Source organism: Bufo bufo, chromosome 2, assembly GCF_905171765.1.
Source record: "Bufo bufo chromosome 2, aBufBuf1.1, whole genome shotgun sequence".
In the NCBI taxonomy this organism is placed as follows: Eukaryota; Metazoa; Chordata; class Amphibia; order Anura; family Bufonidae; genus Bufo; species Bufo bufo.
Window position 1 is genome coordinate 735,121,784 of NC_053390.1, and position 24,711 is coordinate 735,146,494.

At 46.0% G+C, this 24,711-nt stretch overlaps 1 protein-coding gene across 1 annotated transcript in view; it reads left to right on the plus strand.

Annotated features, from left to right (window-relative positions):
• The window catches only part of YIPF7 (Yip1 domain family member 7), a 197,509-nt gene that overhangs the window by 84,798 nt on the left and 88,000 nt on the right, over window positions 1-24,711 (plus strand). Inside the window, exon 5 of the mRNA XM_040418920.1 lies at window positions 13,301-13,482. Coding sequence (XP_040274854.1) covers window positions 13,301-13,482 — 182 coding nt within the window. The remainder of the gene's footprint in view (window positions 1-13,300; window positions 13,483-24,711) is intronic.

Consider the following 24,711-nt stretch of genomic DNA (forward strand, 5'->3'; position numbering starts at 1 on the left):
AAATCCATGTCTCTAAACAATAATAAAAGTATAGTCTTCTCTATATATTCACTTTTAACACATTGAACTTGCTATGAACCCATCTTGGTTTTTTTCAGGTTCATGCTGATCACATGTTGTTAAAGGCAATGATCATCCATATTGAATATGGTATCATCAGATACATTGTACACTTATGAAAATGCACAACAAATCCCCCTTCATTCCAAAATATTCCATAAAATGTGAATGTATTTGGAATGCTTAAAAGGGCTTTTCATATATCTTCTTCGATGCGTAGACTTGGCTTATAATGTTCTAACCAGAGCTTGACTAAAGTTCTTCTGGAGAACCTTATTTAACGCATGACTTGGATGGTCAACAAACTCAACCATCCCATAGATCCTGCAAAACAGGATATAAGTTCGATAAAGGTTTGTTTTGATTCTCCATCTCCACGTGAATGTTTAATAGGTTCCTTTTCAATGAACCAATTTCAAGTTCCAATATCTTGATGGAGATGGAATCGGCAACTGTCATACCGGTAGTAATAACAGTGCCCACTACGCCAAAGATTATGGCGGCTACGACTGCAAAAACATGAATCACTTTGGTTTGTAGAAAACTGTTCTCTGGTCAAAGTCTTCCTTGCTTGCTCCAGGATTTGCGTAATCCGTTCTTGGGAATATCCGATGTGCATCTGGTACCAGGCTTGGATTTCCGGGGACTGGATTTCGGACACGTTGAATTGCCTTTCGACGAAAACGCGTGGATCCAGGCTGATGTAGACCTTCTGGGATAATATCCTCTTGTTCGTCAAGATGAACCCCGCTGTATCTTGTAGCATGATCCCCGATGAAGGACCTGGCACAGCAATCGGCTCAGCATGGAACTCCTTCCCCAAGATCAGGACGACGTAGATAATGGCAATCATCTTTGATGACATCTTACGCCTATAAAATATTATATGACACATATGAGTATATACATTTTTTTTTACTTTATCCTGCAAGAAAAGAGTTACTAATACCATATACCTCTGATTGGCATAAGTTCTTTTCTTGAACAGAGTAAGTTCTGGTTTCAGAGGTGAGTTAGGAGACATTTTGTTACAGAGGAAACATACATCAGGATGGGTTAGTATGCGTTAAAGATGTAGAATAACAGATAACGTTTTTCCGTTCATACGATACCAATCCTTATTTCCGTCTTTAGCTGGAACCATAAAGTCTTTTCACCTCTTTTCATCCAACTCCTTCAATCTCTCGAAGTCGTGCACTGGGATGACAAACACGTAGCTGATTAATGTGCACCCATTTTTCAATAAATTCATCCCCCTTAGGGATTTTGATCTTGTAGACCACTGGAGATAATTTGTCAGTGATGACAAAGGGACCTTTCCAGGAAGGTAGGAATTTTCTCTCCTTCACTTGATCCCGAGCGAAGTTATAGAGATATACCCGATCGGAAATTTGATACTCCTTCTGTGTAGTCTTCAGATCATAGTATGTCTTAGCACTCACTGCGGCTTTCTCTATATTTTTCTGGGCGAACGCAAAAGCATGTTGAAGGTGCTTGCGTAAATTTTCCACATACTGATGCGACGTTGTAGTATTGATCAAGTTATGGTCTGTTGTCCTGTAAAGTAAATGCTGGGGTAACACCATCTTCCTTCCCGTGATCATCTCGAAGGGAGAAAGTTTAGTTGCTGCGCTTGGGGTGGCTCTGATGGCCATAAGCACCAAAGGCAACTTGACATCCCAGTCCTTACCAGATTCATTGACAAACTTTTTCAGGATGTTCACAATGGACTGGTTGTAACGTTCTACTCCACCACTAGAGGCTGGTCGATAAGCTATATGTAGCTTCCTCTTTACCCCCAGGATTTCCCACATCTTTGTCATCACCTCACTGGTGAAGTGACTTCCACGATCGGATTCGATGCGCTGGGGAAGACCAAATCTAGAAAATACATGGTTAATGAGTAGAGATTTCATTTTTTCATTCATTTTTTTCTGTGAAATTTTTAATCGGTGCTACTTGGCTATTCGCAAAATATTTCGCTAGGTTCAACTTCCTAAGATATTTATGCACATTCAAGAACATTTCGAACTTATTTATTCCTCGCGTAGGTGCGAACTTTAAACCCTTACTCAATACTCTTTTTTCTTGTTCTGATAGCTTGTGATTACTCAAGTTAAAGATGCCTGTTTCTCCCCCTTGACTTTTTTGGGGGTTGGTTCTATGCTTGACTCCTCCCCTTTCCCCCCTCCTAGCATTCTTTTCTGGGGGGTTAAATTCTTCTGCCTCTCTCCCACTGTTTCTCCCATTTAACTTTCCCTTTGTATCCCCTTTATTGCCTGATGCGGAACATTTTGTTTCTCTACTTGATTTATTTCTGGATTCTCCGATTGTTTCTCTCCTTGATTAAGTAGTAAATTCACCAATTGGGTATTTTCATCTTTTCTCATAGGGTTCCTTTGTTGGTTATCTATATTGTACCTTTGTCTATCTTCATAGGGCCTATGTTGGTATGTATTTCCATTTCCATTATATTGCTAGTGCTGATGGGGTAAAATACCACCCCTATAGTTGGGATAGTAATTGTCACTCCACTGGTTATATCCTCCTCTTCTAAAATTCCCATAAAATCTTCTCCAGGGTCTATAACCCTGTATGTCCCCATTCATATATTGCGGTTTTCTAGAGTTCTCTTGTTTACCACCATATCTAGAGCCTCTATATGGATCACCTGTATCTCTCTGATTCCTGATGTTCCCACCTTAGGCTACTTTCACACTAGCGTTCGGAGCGCATCCGTCTGATGTTTCATCAGACGGATCCGCTCCGATAATGCAGACGTTCGCATCCGTTCAGAACGATGCGTCTGCATTAAAACTTAGAAAATTTTCTAAGTGTGAAAGTTGTCTGAGCGGATCAGTTCAGACTTTCCATTGAAAGTCAATGGGGAACGGATCCGCTTGAAGATTGAGCCATATTGTGTCATCTTCAAGCGGATCCGTCCCCATTGACTTACATTGTAAGTCTGGACGGATCCGCTCGCCTCCGCACGGCCAGGCGGACACCCGAACGCTGCAAGCAGCGTTCAGGTGTCCGCTCACTGAGCGGAGCGGAGGCTGAACGCTGGCAGGCGGATGCATTCTCAGTGGATCCGCCTCCACTGAGAATGCATTGGGGCCAGACGGATGCGTTCGGGGCCGCTCGTGAGCCCCTTCAAACGGTGCGCACGAGCGGACACCCGAATGCTAGTGTGAAAGTAGCCTTAGTTAGTTATGCCTGTGTCTTCTCTGGGTGCCTCTCCTTTGTTTTGGTTTACCTTCTTATCCTCCTTAGTTTTCCATTTATACACCTTATTGTTTTCATAATCTTCACATGATTTTTTTAATACTTTTTTTGTTTCTTACTCTTTATTTCTGTCTCAGCTCCTAGGTTATTCTGACATTTATTACTCAGATCTAGGTATTCCTGCTTCTCATTAAAAGGTCTTAATAACTGCTGGATTTTTTCTATATTACTGGTAATTTTTCTCAGCTTTTTCCTCCTTATACCAATTATAAAGCTAATAGTCCGGAAACCACATTTATTCATGTGTTTTTCCCATTCTAATAAATCTTTGGGTTCTTCAGAATTAAGGGGTAGCTGCCACCTCAGACCCTCTGGGATTTTTTTCTCGGATAGAAATTTCTCCAGAGCCAAAATATCCCAGGTGGTCCTGACCTCCTTAATCAGATCCCTCTCAAGCTCACCAAACAGGCCATTCAAATCATTACTTTTGTTTGTCTTCATACTAGGTGCAAATGCAAATTGAATATCACATACAAAATTTGCTCTGAAATCAGATATGCATTTGACAACGTATAAGGAATGTCCCACACTAGAACACTGAAAAAGTAAAAGAGTCCCAATACGTATGACAAAAATTGTCGCAGCGATTCCTAAATGTGATGTGGGTACAAATCACAGTTCAGACCATGCGTTTTTGAGGGACCGCGCGGTCCCTATCCAGAAGGTTACACCTCTTCAGTCTTGAGGCATCCAAGATATATGACAGTCAAAAAAATCAGGTCCCCACTGCCAACACTCTAAGGCACCTGTAGGATATCAGAAAGTATGCATATAGTGCCTTCCGTGTAGGAATAGAAACAATGATAAGAAAAAAATGAAAACTACAGTGATCCACTCGGTTAAAAGAGATAAAGACTTTAAAGTGCAGGGCAAATTAGGTGTGACAGTATAGAAGTTGTATACATGCCGGAGTGCCCTTGTGGCCTCCAGTATGTGGGTCGCACAACGAGAAAATAAAAAATTCGGATACAGTAACACATTAATAATATTAAAAAGGGACTGGAGACTCATGGGGTATCCATGCATTTTAAGAAAGTTCATCCAAAAAACCCCAAGGGGCTTGCATTCACTGGATTAGAAGTGGTGAAAAATGACTGGCGGGGAGGAGATGCGGTAAAGAAGATAGATCGGCGGGAGGTCAGCTGGATCTATGAGCTGGATACTATCCAGCCACAGGGACTTAATGTCGAATTGGATCTAAAATCGTGCCTGGTGGAATAAAGTATTTGATTTTGAAAAACCAAAAGATCGATCGCTGCTAGCCAATTAGGTGAGGGAGGTGTGTCAGGGAAAGAAGGAAAGGCAATACACACCAATCAGAATAGGGAGGTGTGTACTATGGGAGTTGGTAGAATGTATCGTCATGAGCTAGGATAGTAGGGGAGTGACTAAGAGCGGATTTATGAATGAACCTGCAACTGAAAGTAAGTGGAAAGTGAGAAAATAATACCCAGGATGTGATCATAAGTGCTGATGGGAAAAGTTTTTCAACTGGTTATAAGTGTTTTATGGTATTTATTTTATGATATGTATATGGGGGAGGGTATAAAACATGTGGGAGTAAGATCATGGTGACGCCCCTGACGAAGCGTGGAGTGAAACCCGGGTCGGGCAGATTTGAAAAGACAGCATTGACTGCTTTGTTTTATCTCATGTTTGTGAGTATATTAAACACTTTTTATACAGCGATTTACTAGCGGTGCTTCTGCAGCGTACTCAAGTTGTGTGCAGTAGGTGTTTCTGGGTGATGTAGTGCAATATACACTAACCTGGTACAGCTGACTCTCTGCAAGGGCAGGTATAGGTAGAAATAGTTCGTGACGCCAGTGCCAAGTAAACGGTGGCACGCCGTTTGCGGATGCAGGAATAATTTGAGGAAACGTAGTATTAAAACAGAACTCCAACTTTAGTAGTTTTTCAAGCAGAGACAATAATGGAAATGCAGTTCCTTAGCATACAGTCGATTTTGCAATTCGGTCGATGCAGGCAATTCAGTTACAGCAGGGTAATTACAGAGTGTTGAACACAGGACTTGCAGCACAGGAGCTTGCACTCTATTTCTGTCTGATCCTGGAATATAGCATATCTTCACCAAGGCCCATTAACCTAGTTCTGGCTTTATCTCCTTGGCTATAGCTTTAATCAGTACCTCCTCTGTCTTTCTGAGTACCTCTTGCTTTCCTGATCTTTGCCTCTGTCTCTCTCAGCTTCTGGAAACTTCCTCAGGCTCTTGAGCTAACATATTCCTGCTTCTGCATATGGGAATTCAGGAGGGAATCTTCTCCTGGACAGCAGGCTTCAGGCCTGGACTTGTCTCAGACATTGTCTAATCTCCAACTGTAGATTACAGACACTAGACTCCGTCTGCCTTCTACTTCCCTGACTAGGCCTTATATAAACTAGGGCTCCCTAGCTCCCTCTAATGACTAGAAGCTGGAATGACACCCCTAGCAGGCCTGTACATGCAAGTGTCATAGTAACAGGGAAACACATAGCATTGCATTACATGACATTTTATAAAACTGACATATAACAACTTCTCCATAATTAGGAGGGACGACAGCACACCAAGTGACACTTTGGTAGTGACGGGTATTACAGTTCCCGTACACTACATACCCCACTGCTTTAAGCTGAGTACGACCTCGTACTCCATCATGGGTCGCCCAACTGGAATCTCTACCTGTAATAGAAAATAGAGACATGCAGGCATACATACATGTCATTCATCTGCATTTACATTTACATCAGGTCCAATTGGCAAAGGTGAAGGGTAGTGACAAGGGGCGTCGTTCTCTTCTCTCAGGATAGTGAATGGAACGGGGGCGCTGACCTGGCACAGCGTAACATTATAATCAGGATAGTCCATGACAATGAATAAGTCCATGATGGAACAGTAGAAAACGGTAAAACAGTATCAAAGTTCTTGGAGGCTCAAAGAACAAACATGAGTCCGTACCCAGGTTATTTCTTATTAAATCACAGAGGCTCTCATGCGGTGGAGTCCATCTCTGGGCACATTTCCTTTTTAAAAGGGCAAAAATCTCAGAGGCTCAGGTACTTTTGAGTCTGTCTCCGGGCACGGTTCCTTAGTATGAAGTTGCACAATAAAAGGACAGCAAGAAAAGTGCTGTAATACCCCTGATCAACCTGAAAAGGGGGGTGAAGGGTAAAAGGTGCAACTAAGGAACAGGCACAACTTGGCGTGGGATAGCAAAAGCAGGCAGGAGGTCCTGGAAACAAACGTGGCCTTGCTGACTTTGTGATTTCAGTGGTCAACACCTACCACTGAGCCGTGGACAAACTGGCAGCCGCAACAAAGGACCAGAAAACATAAGACTCCTGTCCTGGAAGGGTTAACATCAAACTTCTGCAATGAAACAAATCAAAGGCCTAGCAGGCTGATTCACAGTGGCATATCATATCCACTTGGCTCCGCTGACAGGTATCGTCTGTAGTAGTCCTCTACAGGAGGATGTGCCCACATAACTGTATCAGGGGGCAGCTGTAGGGTAAAGGGGCCCCTAATAGGTATTGGCCCCATAGGCCTAGGGGTGAACCCTCTGGTGGACCGTGCCGGTCCTGGCATGATCACTGCAGGGTGTAACGTGCTTGGCACCGCCGCAGCAAGCGGTCCGGTGCTCTGGGTGCAGCAGTTTACGGCAATCGCGGGTCCGGTCTGGGGCACTGACGGAGCGGTGGCAACAGAAGGTGGTCTACGGGTGGTGACAGGCACCCTTACCTCATCCTTCCTCGGCGGTGTCTGGATCCTGGCGGTGTATGTCTTGCGCAACTCCCGCAACTTCTCCTCCAGCCGGACGATCTGCTCACCGATGCTCTCTGTGTCGGAGTCGCTGTCCTCTGCTGGCGCCGTCGGCGCAGGTACAGTCACCAATGGCGCGGACTCGGCCTCTGCAGGTTCTGGCGATGCGTCTGGTCTCCGTCCCATCCGGATGTTCTGAAAGGTAGCACTAAGTCCTTTTAACTGCTCCAGCTCCGATATTGTCTTCTCCCGACGAGGCAGCTCGGGGGAAGGATAGGGGCTCACCCATTTTTCCAACACGGTTGGCTGCCAGAAGACGTTTGGCCCAATGAAGGAGCTCCGCTCCTGAAAGGCGTGATGGGCCGGCTCTGGAGAGCGTTCCGGTTCCCGCTCGCAGCCAGAGTAGTCTTCTCCTTCTTCTGCCTCCCAGTCCTCAGATGCACGCTTGGGACGGGTCACAGCAGTCGCATAAGGGCCTCGCAGGCTCTCGGCAGGGGTGTACTCCACTTCCTCTCCCTCGCGGAGGCTGTGCTGGTACGAAGGGAGGTAGTCTCTTTTGACAGACCTTCGATTAACATAGAGGTCTCTGCCAGTTAGATAATCCTGAATAAACCCGTAGCCACGGGGTTTGTCAAATGACAGCACCACTCCCTTTCTCCTTTCCAGGCGGGGTTGGGTGTGCGTATGCTTCTCATGTATTGTCTTGGTTAGTTCCTCATAGATGATTTTAGTCTTTGTATTCCGCTTTATAGCGGCCTCTCGGATCTCCGCCATCAGGGAGGACCATTTGAAAGATGGTTGGAAAAAGTCCCTCCACGAGCCATAGCAGGGCTCGGGTTCTTTCTCCCTTGGGCGGCAGGCGGGTTGCTCCGGTCCCGGAGCGTAGGCCGGTGGAGCCTCCTCTGGCTCTACACCAACATCAGACATCTTTGCAATTGCAGGTGCGGACGCTGTAGCAACACTCTGCTCACAATCCAACATGCTCGATCCTTCTGAGGAGAGCGATAGGGTCGCGTCAATTACAGCAGCCAGCTCCTCCCACTGCACTGGGGAGCCGCCCCCCCAGGTATTCCAGTATATGGAAGGCGGTGTCCATGCTGGCAGACATGCAAATGTCCAGATAAGCCGTGGCGCCTGACCTTGACCTTCTTCCCGCTTTTTCCTCAGAAAGGCGCCAATTTTTCCCGCCTTTTCGGGATGAAGGTGACGCAGCAGTAAATTCAGCAAGCTCAGCGGCCATTTTTAGCAAAACGCTGTCCATTCACTGACAGCAAGCAGGATTGCAAAAAGTCCACAAAACCACACTCCAATGCGGCAATTTTCTTCCTCTGGGTAGCGCAACACTGCACAGCGCTTTTTAGAGGTTTTTGGTACACTTTGGGTATGATTTTCAGTCCACAAAGTCCACTTTAATAAGACAGGCAAATTGTCACTTTGGTCACAGGGCAACTGTATAAGGCACAAAGTTCACGCTTCTTGCACTATAAAGCGTGCGTATCCTGTTCGTGACGCCAAAAGAGAGGTGCAGCGTACTCAAGTTGTGTGCAGTAGGTGTTTCTGGGTGATGTAGTGCAATATACACTAACCTGGTACAGCTGACTCTCTGCAAGGGCAGGTATAGGTAGAAATAGTTCGTGACGCCAGTGCCAAGTAAACGATGGCACGCCGTTTGCGGATGCAGGAATAATTTGAGGAAACGTAGTATTAAAACAGAACTCCAACTTTAGTAGTTTTTCAAGCAGAGACAATAATGGAAATGCAGTTCCTTAGCATACAGTCGATTTTGCAATTCGGTCGATGCAGGCAATTCAGTTACAGCAGGGTAATTACAGAGTGTTGAACACAGGACTTGCAGCACAGGAGCTAGCACTCTATTTCTGTCTGATCCTGGAATATAGCATATCTTCACCAAGGCCCATTAACCTAGTTCTGGCTTTATCTCCTTGGCTATAGCTTTAATCAGTACCTCCTCTGTCTTTCTGAGTACCTCTTGCTTTCCTGATCTTTGCCTCTGTCTCTCTCAGCTTCTGGAAACTTCCTCAGGCTCTTGAGCTAACATATTCCTGCTTCTGCATATGGGAATTCAGAAGGGAATCTTCTCCTGGACAGCAGGCTTCAGGCCTGGACTTGTCTCAGACATTGTCTAATCTCCAACTGTAGATTACAGACACTAGACTCCGTCTGCCTTCTACTTCCCTGACTGGGCCTTATATAAACTAGGGCTCCCTAGCTCCCTCTAATGACTAGAAGCTGGAATGACACCCCTAGCAGGCCTGTACATGCAAGTGTCATAGTAACAGGGAAACACATAGCATTGCATTACATGACCTTTTATAAAACTGACATATAACAACTTCCCCATAATTAGGAGGGACGACAGCACACCAAGTGACACTTTGGTAGTGACGGGTATTACAGTTCCCGTACACTACACTTCACTATTGGAGTGATCCTTGTTTTAGTGGTTGTGAAGACGCGTGGATAAAAGGAGAGCCGTGGAGTTATACTAAGTGCCCATATGTCAAGCTGCGCTTGTGAGTACAACCACACAAGTAATTTCTGGTGACCTGCAGTGCTTCACTATATGCATACTTTCTGATATCCCACAGGAGCCTTAGAGTGTTGGCAGTGGGGACCTGATTTATTTGCCTGTGTCATATATCTTGGATGCCTCAAGACTGAAGAGGTGTAACCTTCTGGATAGGGAACACGCGGTCCCTCAAAAACACAGGTAAGGGCTCACCTGTTCATTGCTGGACGGGTGAGTCTACCTTACTAAAGATGGTAGCCCGCATGTGTTCGCTGGCGAACACTGCGAACTGACCATCACTGTTCCTAACCATCACTTAAAGTTGAATGTAGCTCACAGACAGGGCTGTTTTAACAAATTAGTGGTCCCAGGGCAAATATTTTATAGTGCCCCACCCCCCGCCACCCAAACATTTTTCTTCATCGTCCGATGACTACGCAATCAGGGTGGTTTTCTACCACCATTCTCACCTATTCCTCACCTTCTACACAAACTTCCCATTCTACTCCTACCCTCAGCGTTGTGCTGCTTCATTACTGTACCTGCTGGAACTGAGAAATGCATCATGTGCTTCACACACAGTAACAACAAAATACTTGCGCCAGATAGTGAACCCAAAAAATAATAAGGCCAAACAGATGGTGCCATAGACAGTAATTGTGCTCCAAATTGTGCCCCAGACAGAAGTAGTGCCCCATGAAGTACTAGCACCTAAGTGGTGCTACGTTTCTGCTTACATCTGATGTGAAAAGAGATAGCAGAAAAAAAGAGATGGTCAGTTCACCAATGGATTTACAAAGTGAATAAGTTGTCAAGTCCACTGGTAAATTATTATTTTCCTTGGGATCCACAAAAATTTTAAAAACTAAAAAAACTAAAAACTTGAAGAAACTGAAGTTTTAATGTGGTTTATACTAGCATCAAATATAGTGTCAACAGAAGTGTTGCTTCTCACTTAGTAACTCTGCTGGCCATAATAGGCCTATTGCTCTGTTACCTCAACTCTTTAGGGTGGTTGCCGTAGATACCTCCTTCTACTAGCTTCTCTTCCTTCTTTCCTAACTTCTCACTCTGCCTTCTCTTGTCCTGAACTTGTTTCCACGCTGCCTGCTTCTCTCTCTGTCCTCTTGCCACACCCGGGGCTTCCTCTCTGCTTCTCTCCAGCTGCTTCTGAAGGTCTGAGGTTACTCCTCATGACTAGTGATGAGCGCAATAGGCAATATTCGTTTTCGCAATATTTTGCAAATTTTTCGCATTATATTCGCAATAAATTAGCAAATTCTAGAATTCGTGATCTCCAGTCATTATTTTTGCGATTGCACAAATCAGCACTAATGATGCGCACATACATGCAGCTTCACATTTTATCAGGTCTGAGTAGATATTACTGATTGGTGCACTAAGTATTGTTGTGACATCACAGCACTGTGTCTGTAGGATGTATGTATGGACAGCAGAGAAACAGTAATTCCTATCACACTACCTAACACCCTGCACTGGAACCTATCAGCTACACTATATCACTATCTAACCTACAGTGACTATCTCCCACTAACTGTCTGTATTATATATATATGAGCTAACTATCTAATGTAATTGGATAAGGAATAGGATCCAGATGAAAGCAGAGAGCACAGCAATGTCTCTGCTCTCTCTCTCAGAACTGAAAAAAAAAACTGCAGGAAATGGCTGCTGGGGAGTTTCTTATATAGTAAGGGGTAGGCAACTTTCCTATTGGTTGCTAGGGATGTTGCTAAGCTCTGACAAAGATATTGCAGCCTTCTCATTGGCCCACAGGCAAGAAGGAAGGTTACTGATGAAGAAAAATCTAGAATATTCGCGATTATGAACATATAGCACTATATTCTACACCTTTGCAAATTCTCAAAGTGCCAATATTCGCGATAAAAATTTGCGATTGGAATATTCGTGATCAACACTACTCATGACCATTATCCTCTCTGGCTGACCCAGTGCCCTTGAGTTTGACTAGTAGAGATGAGCAAAGTTATGAAAAATTCAATTCGCCTGCAAATTTCACAAAGAAAGCACATTCCTATGTATGTAGCGGGCGCAATGATAGGGAATGGCGATTGCACCGCCCCCCCCCCCTCATTGAACCCCTCAGACGTCGAGTTTATCGCTAATCACGGCATCTGAGGCAACAATTTAAGCCTTCCAGTGGTTAATCAAGGTAAAAATTTTTTACAAATTAATACCTGCCTTATCCATTTGCTTGCATAGAGGCCATTGCGGCAATCTTGATTGAAGACACCACTTGTAATCTCGTGCAGGGACGTGTGCCTGGCCAGGGCGTCAGCGTGGTGGTGTCATACGTCACCCTGTGCAAGATTTTGCACGGTTTCTGCAATCAAGATGGCCACGACAGCATCTTCGAATGCAAATATATGAGGTATATATTTTTAAAATTTTTACTGCCATTTCAGGAAAAATTGATTTGTTACCACGCGGCAAATCAATTTTTATTTTTTTTATTTGGATTTAATTCCTCTTCAGATGCTTCGATTCATGCAACACTATTGAGTAGAGGTGAGGAGAGGACACATCATCATCTTTACTCTCCAGCCGATGGCTGTACTTGAGGTACAGGAGAGTTCCTCTCCAAGACATTCCTGGATCATCCACCTGCCTACAACACTGACCTCTAGGCTGTTATCTATATGAGTGAAGGGTGGGACGGTGAGCTGATGGCCATGGGGTCACACCATGCCTCCCAAGTGTCCCTCTTTTGGAGGGACAGTCCCTGTTTTTGAGCCAAGTCCCTCTTTGATCCACGTGGTGAGCGCGGTGGCGTCATCGCAGGTCCTTTTCGCAGGTCCTGCTGAAAGAAGATAGAAGACACTGCAGCAGTGCGATCAAGTGGACAAGGTGAGTTTTTTTTTTTTTTACCCCTAAATTGACATATTCTTTTCCATTCTGTCTTAAGAATGCTAATATTTTCCGCTATAAACATGTTATAACGGAAAATAATAAAGTGAAGTTCGGGTCCCCATTGACTTCAATGGGGTGCGGGTTCGGAACTTTGACCTGAAGTTCGGCCGAATCCGGAGAACCCGAACATTCATGGGTTCGCTCATCCCTATGCAACAATAAATTTGCTCCTTACTAAACTATCTGTATGGTTTCCACCTGTATATTAGACCATAACTTCATTATTTGGTGCAATTTGGACCTTCAAATATCTATAATCCGATGATTTATATGCTAATATTTAAATGAATGTTGAAGTGCAGGGCAAAAAATTGCCCTAGGGGCTCCACATGCTGTAAAAAAAAAAAGGAACTTACACTAACCAATCCCCAGCTGCTTCAGTTCTGACGGAGTCACTAATGATTCTATGGGAGGAGTTAGAGGCATGGCCTAGTATGTAAAAAATTGCTGCGATGCGCACTCTACAGTATATGTTGTCCCTCTGAGATTTTTAAAAGTTGGGAGGTATGGATCACACTGCAGATGCACCATTTGCTGTATAAGTATGCCAGTTTTTTTTAATCATAACTGGCAACTGGAAACTTTGCAAGAAAAACTTCTTAAAACAATAAAGAGCATTCCAATCAATAAGTAAAGATATTTATTCTCTTTTTGCATATTTCTACAAAAACTAAAAATAATTCTATCTAAAATGTCTCCTTTGTCTGCAGGCAGGAAAGATTCATTTTGGCTATGTGTACACAATGAGTATACTTGGCTGCCTGGGAATTCATGCTTTATTAAATCTGATGAGTATCACAGATGTCTCTCATGGATGTGTTGCCAGTGTCTTGGGTTACTGCCTTCTGCCTATGGTGATACTTTCCTGCTTTGCCATTTTGTTTTCTCTACAGTAAGTATGAATCTATGAAAATATGCTTATTATTGTTATTTTCCTAATTGTTCCATAGTCCACATTAGAATTTGCTCTAAACAATCCAACTGATTCTATATACAATATAATAAAAAGATTCTACAAAAATATTGAGGTATGAGTCACACCCTTTGGTGTGAAGGTTGCTGCTGCAGAATAAATGCAGATCCTCTGCAGACTTCCCACATATGCCTGTACCCTTAGGGCTCTATAGTCGATAGAGTGTGCGGTGATCGGGAATGAGAAAGTTCATTCCGAATTATTCCAAAAGTACATGAAGCAACCATTGCTACCATATGGGGATCCACAATCATTACTACAATCATTAGAGATAGGTCCTTAAAAATGATTTTAGGCAGTTAGGTCGCAAGCTCAGGGTAAGGATCTCAAAGGTAGTATTTTCTGAAATACTACCTTACCATGAGCCACATCAGAAAGGTAGCAGGAGATTAGGGAGATTAACAAGTGGCTCAAGAACTGGTGTAAGAAAGATGGGTTGGGTTACTGGAGAATTGGGCTGACTTTCTTTGTCGGCTACAGGCTCTATCGTAGGGATGGAATGCACCTCATTGGGAAAGGTGCAGCTGTTTTGGGGGAGAAGATGGCTAGAAGGTTGGAGGAGTGTTTAAACTTGTGACTAGGGGAGAGTAATTACTAGGGTTGACCGAACACCTGGAAGTTCGGGTTTGGCCAAACTTCACTGCAAAGTTCGGGTTCACGACCCAAACTTGACTCCGAACCCAGGCCCATTGAAGTCAATGGGGACCCGAACTTTGGGGCACTAAAATGGCTCTAAAAAAGTCATAGAAAGGGCTAGAGGGCTGCAAAAGGAAGCAAAATAGGGGTAAGCGCAGGACAATTGTCCTGCAAACAAATGTGGACAGGGAAATTAATTAAATTAACATAGAATTTAGTGGAGTAGGAGGTTGAGGAGGTGGTAGACATGGCGGTGTAGGTGGAAGCGGTGGTGGAGGAGGAGGAGGCAGCCAACACTATTTTTGTAGTTTGTATTTATTTATTATTTTATAAATTTGGGAAGACCCCAAAACATTGGGAAATATAAAAAAGAAAACAAAGAGAAATTGGGCTGGATTATAACAAAGGCTAGGTGCAGCCGGTATACTTGTCTATTCTGCACAAGGTACGGACAAATCCTGTGGGATCCATGCCTGGTTCATTTTAATGAACGTGAGCTTGTCCACATTGGCTGTGGACAGGCGGCTGCGCTTGTCTGTGATCACCCCCCCTGCCATGCTGAACACACGTTCGGGCAATACACTGGCCGCAGAGCAGGCCAGCACCTCTAAGGCGTAAAGGGCAAGCTCAAGCCATGTGCCCAATTTGGAGACCCAGAAGTTAAAGGGGGCACACCCATCAGTCAGTACATGTAGGCGTGTGCACACGTAATGTTCCACCATGTTGCTGAAATGCTGCCTCCTGCTAAGACGTTCCATATCAGCTGGTGGTGCTGGTTGTTGTGGCGCGCTGACAAAGCTTTTTCCCATTTCTGCCATGCTAACCCTCCCTTCTGAGGTGCTAGCGTTGCCCCAGCTGCGTTGGCAACTTCTTCCTCCTCCTCTGCCTTCGCCTTGTGCTTCCATCAGACCCGTGTCTACCAGCATGCGCTTGTACTCGCGCATCTTCCGATCACGCTCCAGTGATGGAAATAAGGATGGCACGTTGTCCTTGTAGCGGGGATCCAGCAGGGTGGCCACCCAGTAATCAGCACTGGTTATAATGTGGGCAAGTCAGCGGTCGTTGCGCAGGCACTGCAGCATGTAGTCGCTCATGTGTGCCAGGCTGAGGCAATGACAAGCTGTCCTCTGAGGGAGGTGTATTGTCTGTGTCCTCTGTATCCCCCCAGTCCCCCCAGGCACTCTCCAGTGATGCCCATGAGCTGCTTTGGGTGCCACCCAGCTGAGAACACGGTTCCTTCTACTCATCATCCTCCTCATCCACCAGAACTGTGCTGTGGCTGGACAATTATGTACCTGGCCTCTGTTGGTGCAGGAACCGGCCCTCCAAGCCACTTGTGAATGACTGGCCTGATAACCGTGGACATGATCCCTCCTACTTCTCCTCTTCCTCCTGTGCCACATCCTTTTCCATCATTGCCCAAAGCAATTTTTTAAGGAGACATAGAATTGGGATAGTAACGCTGAGGACGGCGTCATCGGCACTGGCCATGTTGGTGGAGTACTCGAGACAGCGCGAGACAGCACACACGTCCCGCATGGAGGCTCACTCGTTGGTGGTAAAGTGGTGCTGTTCCACAGAGCTACTCACCCGTGTGTGCTGCAGCTGAAACTCCACTATCGCCTGCTGCAGCTGAAACTCCACTATCTCTCCAACATGTGCAAGGTGGAGTTCCACCTTGTGGGCACGTCGCATAAGAGGCGGTGAGCGGGAAGGCCGAAGGTACGCTGCAGCGCAGACAGGCGATCAGCAGCAGGGTGAGAACGCCGAAAGCGCGCACAGACGGACCGCACTTTCTGCAGCAGCTCTGACATATCGGGGCAATTGTTCAGGAACACTTGTTTTTTTGTGCACCACCAAATTCAGCACATGCACCAGGCAAGAGATGTGCGTCAAACCGGATAGGCTCAGAGCTGCTACGAGATTTCGCCCATTATCGCACACCGCCGGGCTTGAGGCTCAGTGGCACCAACCACTCATCGGTCTGTTGTTCCATGCCCATCAACAGCTCCTGCGCGGTGTGGGGTATTTCCCCCCAACAAATGAGTTTCAAAACAGCCTGCTGTTGTTTCCCCCTGGCTGTGCTGAAGTTGGTGGTGAAGGTGTTGCGCTGACCAGATGAGGAGGCGGTAGAGAAGGAAGCGGAGGAGGAGGCAACAGGAGGCAAAGAGAAACATCCTGCAATCCTCGGTGTTGGAAGGACATGCGCCAAACTGCTATTCGCCTCAGGCCCAGCCACCACTGCATTTATCCAGTGTGCAGTTAGGAAGATATAACGTCTTTGCCCGTGCTTACTGGTCCACGTATCAGTGGTTATGTGGACCTTGCCACAGATGGCGTTGTGCAGTGCACAACTAATTTTGTCCGCCACTTGGTTGTGCAGGGCGGGGATGGCTCGCTTGGAAAAGTAATCGTGGCTGGGAACCACGTACTGTGGGACAGCCACCGCCATAAGTTTTTTTAAAAGTCTCTGTCTCTACCAGACGGAATGACAGCATTTCAAAGGCCAGGAATTTTGAAATGCTGGAATTCAGGGACAGGTTTCGCGGGGGGGTAGAGGGGTAATTACTCTTTCTCTCCAGTGTTTGGGAGATGGACAGCTGAACGCTTCCATGGGACATTGTGGAGATGCTTGTTGACGGTGATAGATGTGGTGGCGTTGCTGCCACATCCTCTGTTTGCAGGGTGGCAGGTGCCACTGTCACTCCAGAGGGGGAGGAAGAGGCTGAGACTGCAGCAGAAGAGGGACCAGGAGGAGCCTGAGATCTTTTGTAGTTTTTGAGGTGTTTACTCCACTGCAGCTCGTGCTTTGCATTTAGATGCCTGGTCATGCAGGTGGTGCTCAGGTTTAAAACATTTATGCCTCGCTTCAGGCTCTGATTGCACAGCGTGCAAACCACTCGTGTTTTGTTGTCAGCACATTGTCTGAAGAACTGCCACGCCAGGGAACTCCTTGGAGCTGTCTTTGGTGTGCTCAGTCCCTGGGTGCGGTGGGCAGTAGCAGCCGTACTGGCTAGGGGACGGCCACTTTGCTTTTGCACACTGCTCCCTCTTTTGCTGTGCGGCTGGTGCTGTGTGACCACCACCTCTTCCTCCGAACTGCACACGTCACTCGCATGACTTTGATTCCATGTGGGGTCTAGGACCTCATCATCATCCACATCACCTTCCACCCACTCTTCACCCCTGCCCTCCTTGCCGGTTTTCACACTGCAGAAAGCTGCAGCAATTGGCACTAGTGATGAGCGAGCATGCTCGTTCTACTACCAGTTCGGCTCGAGCATCGCTATGCTCGGCACATAGCAGTACTCGAGTGCCATGCTCGAGTCTCCTCCCCGCACGTTTTGTGTGTTTTAAGCAGCCAATAAAAGGTGCAGGTAAGTACTGCCCTTACTGTAATGCCAGTAGCCATGTTGGCTGCTGGCATTACAGTGATTGGCTGGCCGGAACACGTCATCGGGTGCTATTGCAATGAGCAGGACCGTTACACTGACGCCAAATTATGCAGTGGGTCAGGATATGGGTATAATAGTCTATAGTTTTGCTCTTGACACAAATTGCAGCGTGCGCAGGGTACTGTCACAGGGCCCGCTAAGGTGTTATAACTCACGCCCCAGGTTAGGAATGCCAGAGTGGTGTAATGTCTCTGTATGGTAATGGCAATGGTGTCAACGGTGTTTCCTACCTGGGTACGGCTGGACTCCTGGATCACTTGCAATAAATTGAGTGTAGTGCTAGTAGGAGTAATAGAGGAATTTGCAGCAGAAATTGAGATCCAGACCTTTGGTAAAGTTCAAACTTGTCTATACTGAGGGTAACTTTCATCCAAGCAAGATACAGCTTTTGTCTTAGGTCCCAGCAGGTATTGGCAATGGTTGGCAGGGATTTATCTTCTGCTCTACCAACCTGGAGCTTGCAGGAAAGGACATCTGCTTTGTAGCTCTAAACATGTGGCAGGAATTTGGCTTCTGCACTTTCTATCTTCTGCTGTATGGGGACTGACTAGCTGAGGAGGAATATGGCTTCTCCTGGGTCTCTGGACTTTACTCACAGTTATCTTCTCAGGGATGCTTTCTTCCTGGAACTGGAGTTTGTCTGCTTGCTTCATCCAGCCGAGGCTGCAGGGCTCAGGCTGGGGATGATGATCAATGTCTCAGCCAAGACAAGATCCTGGTTTGGTTCCCTATATCTGGCAGGGGGTGGGCTACACTCACTCTAACTTCCTTCTCTCCTCATGCTGCAGGATATGGGCACAGCCCACTCTGCTCACTATTCCTGCTTAGATGTACTAAACTGAACTTAACTCCTTGCTAACACATTGCTTCCACCTGCTGGTGAACATGGAAATTGCAACAATTATTAGATTTAATAAGGTTTTATGCACATTTGTGAAGATATAATATAAAATTACATGAGATGACTAGGTTAATGCTCTTAGGAGATTGCAGCGGGGTAAAAGAGTTTAGTAACACAACTCTGGGGTGTTACATTCCCCCTTTCTTTGAGTTAAGCCGCCCTCGGCTTATGCTTAGGAGGGGAGGAACTAGCTTTGGGGTACCCAAATAAATACAAAGTGCTGCATGTATTACATATATGACAGACAAAGACAAAACATATAACGGCTACCCTGAGGTTCCTGCCCGCATGAGTAGGGTGTCCTAAGTAACAGTTTCCCTCTCGGTATAACCAGTGAACCAAAGGTCTGCACTAAGCAATCATTACTGACTGACTTTGAAGTGTTCCGGATCCTAACACCAAAGAAAGCATGGGGGTGTCTTTACTCTGTAGTCCCACCATTATGTAATGAAATGCCCGCAAATGGAAGGGTGGATTTATCCTGTATTCTCTTCCCTGCACCAAAGTCAAAATATAAGGCTTATAGCACGATCACTATGGTGACTATGGGTAGCTAAAAGTGGCTCTAAGTTTTGAGGCGCCATACCTTAGGCAAGGCATGGACTTCTGGCAGTCACAGGAGGAGGGGATGATAATCCCATGAAACTCCTGGAAGACATTTCAGGATGGGAGCAATCCTGAACAAATAACAAACGGTAAGGAGGGGTCAAAAACTCCTCGAACCATTCTCGAAGCAGCGGGGTTAGTTACTAGACCTGCCAGGACTTACCACTTGGTCCTACCCTGGGTACCTATGGGTATACAACACCAGGTGTAGGCCATTAGTATTAAGCGTCCAGATAGGCAGTCCGTATAAAGGGGGGAGAGAACAATAGCTGTAAAGCAAGGTACAAGAGTAAGGTGCTACATATCTAGCCAAGTGCAAAAGTTAAGTGCAATATCACACTAAGTGCATGAAGGGCACATTGTGGCAAGATAAGATTGTGGCACCTAAAAGAGAATACACACAATGGGCAAATAATACTTGAACGTTGCATAACCTGAAAACATTTAGGCCACATTAGTGCAAGAATATCACATAGAGATCACAAAAAGCTCAGGTATACGTTTGAGTCCTTTCTTTGGGTGCAAGCTTTTAACGTTGCAGTAACCAGTAAAACAGTGCAAATATGTTATGCATTTATTAGTGCAATAATATGCTCAAATAAGGATTAAGTCCTTTTTCTTGTAGTGCTTGATGTGGAATCCTCTGGAAACAGGAAAAAGTCAATTGTAATCCACAGGAATATTAAAGTTAATTGTAATCCATTAGGCGGTATAAAATGTCATATAAAACACATAAAAGCAGCATATTAAAACACATATAAAACACATAAAAGCAGCATATTAAGAACCATAGTTCCATAAGGCTATCAAGTAACCTGAGAAAGATGAAGAGTGTGCAAACTTTGACACAACCTGGGATGTGAAAGGTTGTTAAAGGTGAAGAGGGGGGGAGTCCTTACTGCACATGGCCATCAGGGTGAGAACAAAACAGGGCAACCTGTAAAGGAAAACATTAAAACAATGCCAACGGGTCCTCATCCGTCAAGAACAGTCCACGACGTGGCTCCCAAATAGTTCAGGTGTTGAAGAGAAGGGGATTTAGAGGAGGACATCCAGGTCCTCATCGCTGCTGGAGCTACTGAAGTGCATTAGGGGGCGCTCCTGCTTCTGGTAGCTCAGAGTTGCAGCAGTAGTGGTGCGCCACTGCCCTCTAGTGGTGCACTTGGTATTTGGCTGAGCAGACAGCCTGGTGAATGCAGCTGTGACATGCTGCAAGCCGGGATCCCTAGCCGGTGCAGAGGTGGTTAATACCTGCGGCTGAAGGGTCTCGCAGGCAAACTGGGGGAAGTACGTATGGCTGCACCCTAGGGTTGAATTTCAGCACAGAATTATTAATCTGGCCCACCCGTAGTGTTGGGGGTGCGGCCAGGTCAGGGATGAGGGGCTCCAGTTCTGGCTGGGGCTGTTCTCTGAACCTCATCCTGCCGTCTGGGGTCTCTTGTAGGCAGCGTACTCTCCCTGCAGAGCCTGGATCTTCCAGCCAGGTCTCTGGGGTAACTGCAGGGGACAAAGGTTTGGCCAGCAGAGTCACACCAGCGGCGAAAGGGCCTTGCATGGAGCGCATGGGGGTGTATTCCACTGGATCCCCCACGTACAGGTTGTGACGGGCCTGGGGAAAGTAGGAGCGTTTGACGGAACGGCGGCCCACAAATATTTCGGCCCCTGAATGACTGTCTTGGAGGAATCCCACTCCTCTCTCTACAGCAAACCATAGTACGGTCTCTGTGCGCCGGACTAATTTCGGGTCACCTGGCCGAGGGTCATCTAGCACTTGCTTGACCCACTCCTCAATAGCCGACTTGTATTCCCACGCAGTCTGGGCGTGAGTAGTGATCTCTAATGGGACTTCAGGATTAAGGCATCCCGCTCCGGTAGTGTTGGTTCTGGACGGCGGAATGGAAACTCCGGCCGCCTCCGCCGCACGAGCAGGTCTGCGTAGCGGAGCTGGCTTGGGCCTACCAGGGGTATCCCAGGCATGATGCAGGGGCAGCTTCAAACCGGGCCTGGGCCTCAGGGAGCGTGAATGCTCCTACCTGATTTCGCGGCCGCTTCCGGTGCCTCATGGTGGTCATCTGGGGCTTCCGGTGCCGTCAGCGGTGCAGGTAGGTCCAAGGCCTGGGCGACTTGGTCGGCGGTGTCTTCCGCGGGAGCAGGTTCATCGCCGGCGGCCTTCTTGGAGGACATTTCGTCTGTGCATCCAGCTGTTGCGGAGGAATCCATAGCCTCTGAGGTCTGGACTGGGGATGAGATGTCATCATCCGCGGAAGCGTGTTCGGGAGCGGCGGCCATCTTGACTTGTACAGCGGCGGCCGTCTCTGCACCAGTTGCAGCATGGGGCCAGCTCTCTTCATCAGCTGGGAGACCTGGTTCTCTGGTAAGGGAGCCTCGTACACTAGCTCTCCCTGGACCGCCATTTGGTCCCACTTGGGTGATGGGAGCGCCATGTTTCCTGTGTCTCCTCTCTCACTTGGTACAGGGAATAAGGGAGGAGCCCAGAGGGAGGAGTCTGCACTCCCCTGGCTCGCATTGCAGAGTTCTTGGTGGGCAGGCTTGAGGATTTTCGCTTCGAGGGGGGGCGTATTCGGCATTTTCGTGCTCTTGAGAGGGCGTTCTTGAGTTTTATCGCTTCTGAAGGGCATGAAGAAGCGGCGTCATTCCACGAATATGGCGAATTAACCCTTGGAGTGCTAGTGCGCACTTTGTAGCGCTTTCTGGCATAGCAATTAAGTCAATAAAGTAAATTTTTAGGGTTTTGCACAATCCTCAGGCCTTGTAGCAGGGTTAAACATGCACTTTGATTCTGTTAAGGCACACAATTGGATCCGGTTCTGTTGGCACACAGTTGGATCCATTTATGGCAGGGATAGGCACACAATTCGATCCGATCCTGTTTGTGACGCCAAAAATGCAATGAGCAGGACCGTGGTACAGTTACACTGACGCCAGATTATGCAGTGGGTCAGGATATGGGTATAATAGTCTATAGTTTTGTTTCTGACGCCAATTGCAGCGTGCGCAGGCTACTGTCACAGGGCCCTTTAAGGTGTTATAACTCACGCCACAGGTTAGGAATGCCAGAGTGGTGTAATGTCTCTGTATGGTAGTGGCAATGGTGTCAATGGTGTTTCCTACCTGGGTACGGCTGGACTCCTGGATCCTGGCTCACTTGCAATAAATTGAGTGTAGTGCTGGTAGGAGTAATAGAGGAATTTGCAGTAGAAATTGAGATCCAGACCTTTGGTAACGTTCAAACTTGTCTTTACTGAGGGTAACTTTCATCCAAGCAAGATACATCTTTTGTCTTAGGTCCCAGCAGGCATTGGCAATGGTTGGCAGGGATTTATCTTTTGCTCTATCAACCTGGAGCTTGCAGGATGGGACGTCTGCTTTGTAGCTCTAAACATGTGGCAGGAATTTGGCTTCTGCACTTTCTATCTTCTGCTGTATGGGGACTGACTAGCTGAGGAGGAATATGGCTTCTCCTGGGTCTCTGGACTTTACTCACAGTTATCTTCTCAGGGATGCTTTCTTCCTGGAACTGGAGTTTGTCTGCTTGCTTCATCCAGCTGAGGCTGCAGGGCTCAGGCTGGGGATGATGATCAATGTCTCAGCGAGGACAAGATCCTGGTTTGGTTCCCTATATCTTAGAGCTCCTAACATGCACACCCTAACCCTAGCAGGGGTACACTCACTCTAATTTCCTTCTCTCCCCATGCTGCAGGATATGGACACAGCCCACTCTGCTCACAGAGGGGGAGCTAAGCTAGAACGAACTATTCCAGCTTAGATGTACTAAACTGAACTTAACTCCTTGCTAACACATTGCTTCCACCTGCTGCTGAACATGGAAATTGCAACAATTATTAGATTTAACAAGGTTTTATGCACATTTGTGAAGATATAAGGAACAAAAATAAACCAATGTGGATAAACAGATCTGTTAAGAAAGCTATAAATGACAAAAAGAAAGCATCTAAAACACTAAAACAGGAGGGTAGCACGGAAGCACTGAAAAACTATAAGGAAAAAAATAGAACATGTAAAAAACTAATAAAAGCGGCCAAACTAGAGACCGAGAGATTAATTGCCAAAGAGAGTAAAACTAACCCTAAAATGTTCTTCAATTATATAAATGTTAAAAAGTATAAATCTGAAGGTGTCGGCCCTTTAAAGAGTAATGAGGGGGGAGTCGCAGAGAGCGACAAGGAGAAAGCAAAGCTGTTAAATATTTTTTTCTCCAATGTATTCACTGAGGAAAATAAACTGTCAGATGAAATGCTGAATGTTGAAATAAATTCCCCATTAAAAGTGTCCTGTCTGACCCAGGAAGAAGTACAACAGCGACTTAAAAAGATTAAAATAGACAAATCGCCAGGACCGGATGGCATACACCCCCGTATCCTAAGGGAATTAAGTAATGTCATAGCCAGACCCTTATTTCTGATATTTACAGACTCTATACTGACAGGGAATGTCCCACAGGATTGGCGCATGGCAAATGTGGTGCCAATATTAAAAAAGGGGCCAAAAACAGAGCCTGGAAACTATAGGCCGGTAAGTTTAACATCTGTTGTGGGTAAACTGTTTGAAGGTTTTCTGAGAGATGCTATGTTAGAGCATCTTAACGGAAATAAGCAAATAACGCCATATCAGCATGGCTTTGTGAGGGATCGGTCATGTCAAACTAATTTCATCAGTTTCTATGAGGAGGTAAGTTCTAGACTTAACAGCGGCGAATCAATGGATGTCATGTATCTGGACTTCTCCAAAGCATTTGACACTGTACCGCATGAAAGGTTAGTATATAAAATGAGGAGGGAGAAAACGTCTGTATGTGGGTAAGTAACTGGCTCAATGATAGAAAACAGAGGGTGGTTATTAACGGTACATACTCAGATTGGGTCACTGTCACTAGTGGAGTACCTCAGGGGTCAGTATTGGGCCCTATTCTCTTCAATATATTTATTAATGATCTTGTAGAAGGCTTGCATAGTAAAATATCAATTTTCACAGATGACACTAAACTATGTAAAGTAATTAACACTGAAGAGGACAGTATACTACTACAGAGGGATCTGGATAGATTGCAGGCTTGGGCAGATAAGTGGCAGATGAGGTTTAACACTGACAAATGTAAAGTTATGCACATGGGAAGGAATAATGCAAGTCACCCGTACATACTAAATGGTAAAACACTCGGTAACACTGACATGGAAAAGGATCTAGGAATTTTAATAGACAGCAAACTAAGCTGCAAAAACCAGTGTCAGGCAGCTGCTGCCAAGGCCAATAAGATAATGGGTTGCATCAAAAGGGGCATAGATGCCCGTGATGAGAACATATTCCTACTACTTTACAAATCAATAGTCAGACCACACATGGAGTACTGTGTACAGTTCTTGGCTCCAGTGAACAAGGCAGACATAGCAGAGCTGGAGAGGGTCCAGAGGAGGGCAACTAAAGTAATAACTGGAATGGGGCAACTACAGTACCCTGAAAGATTATCAAAATTAGGGTTATTCACGTTAGAAAAAAGACGACTGAGGGGAG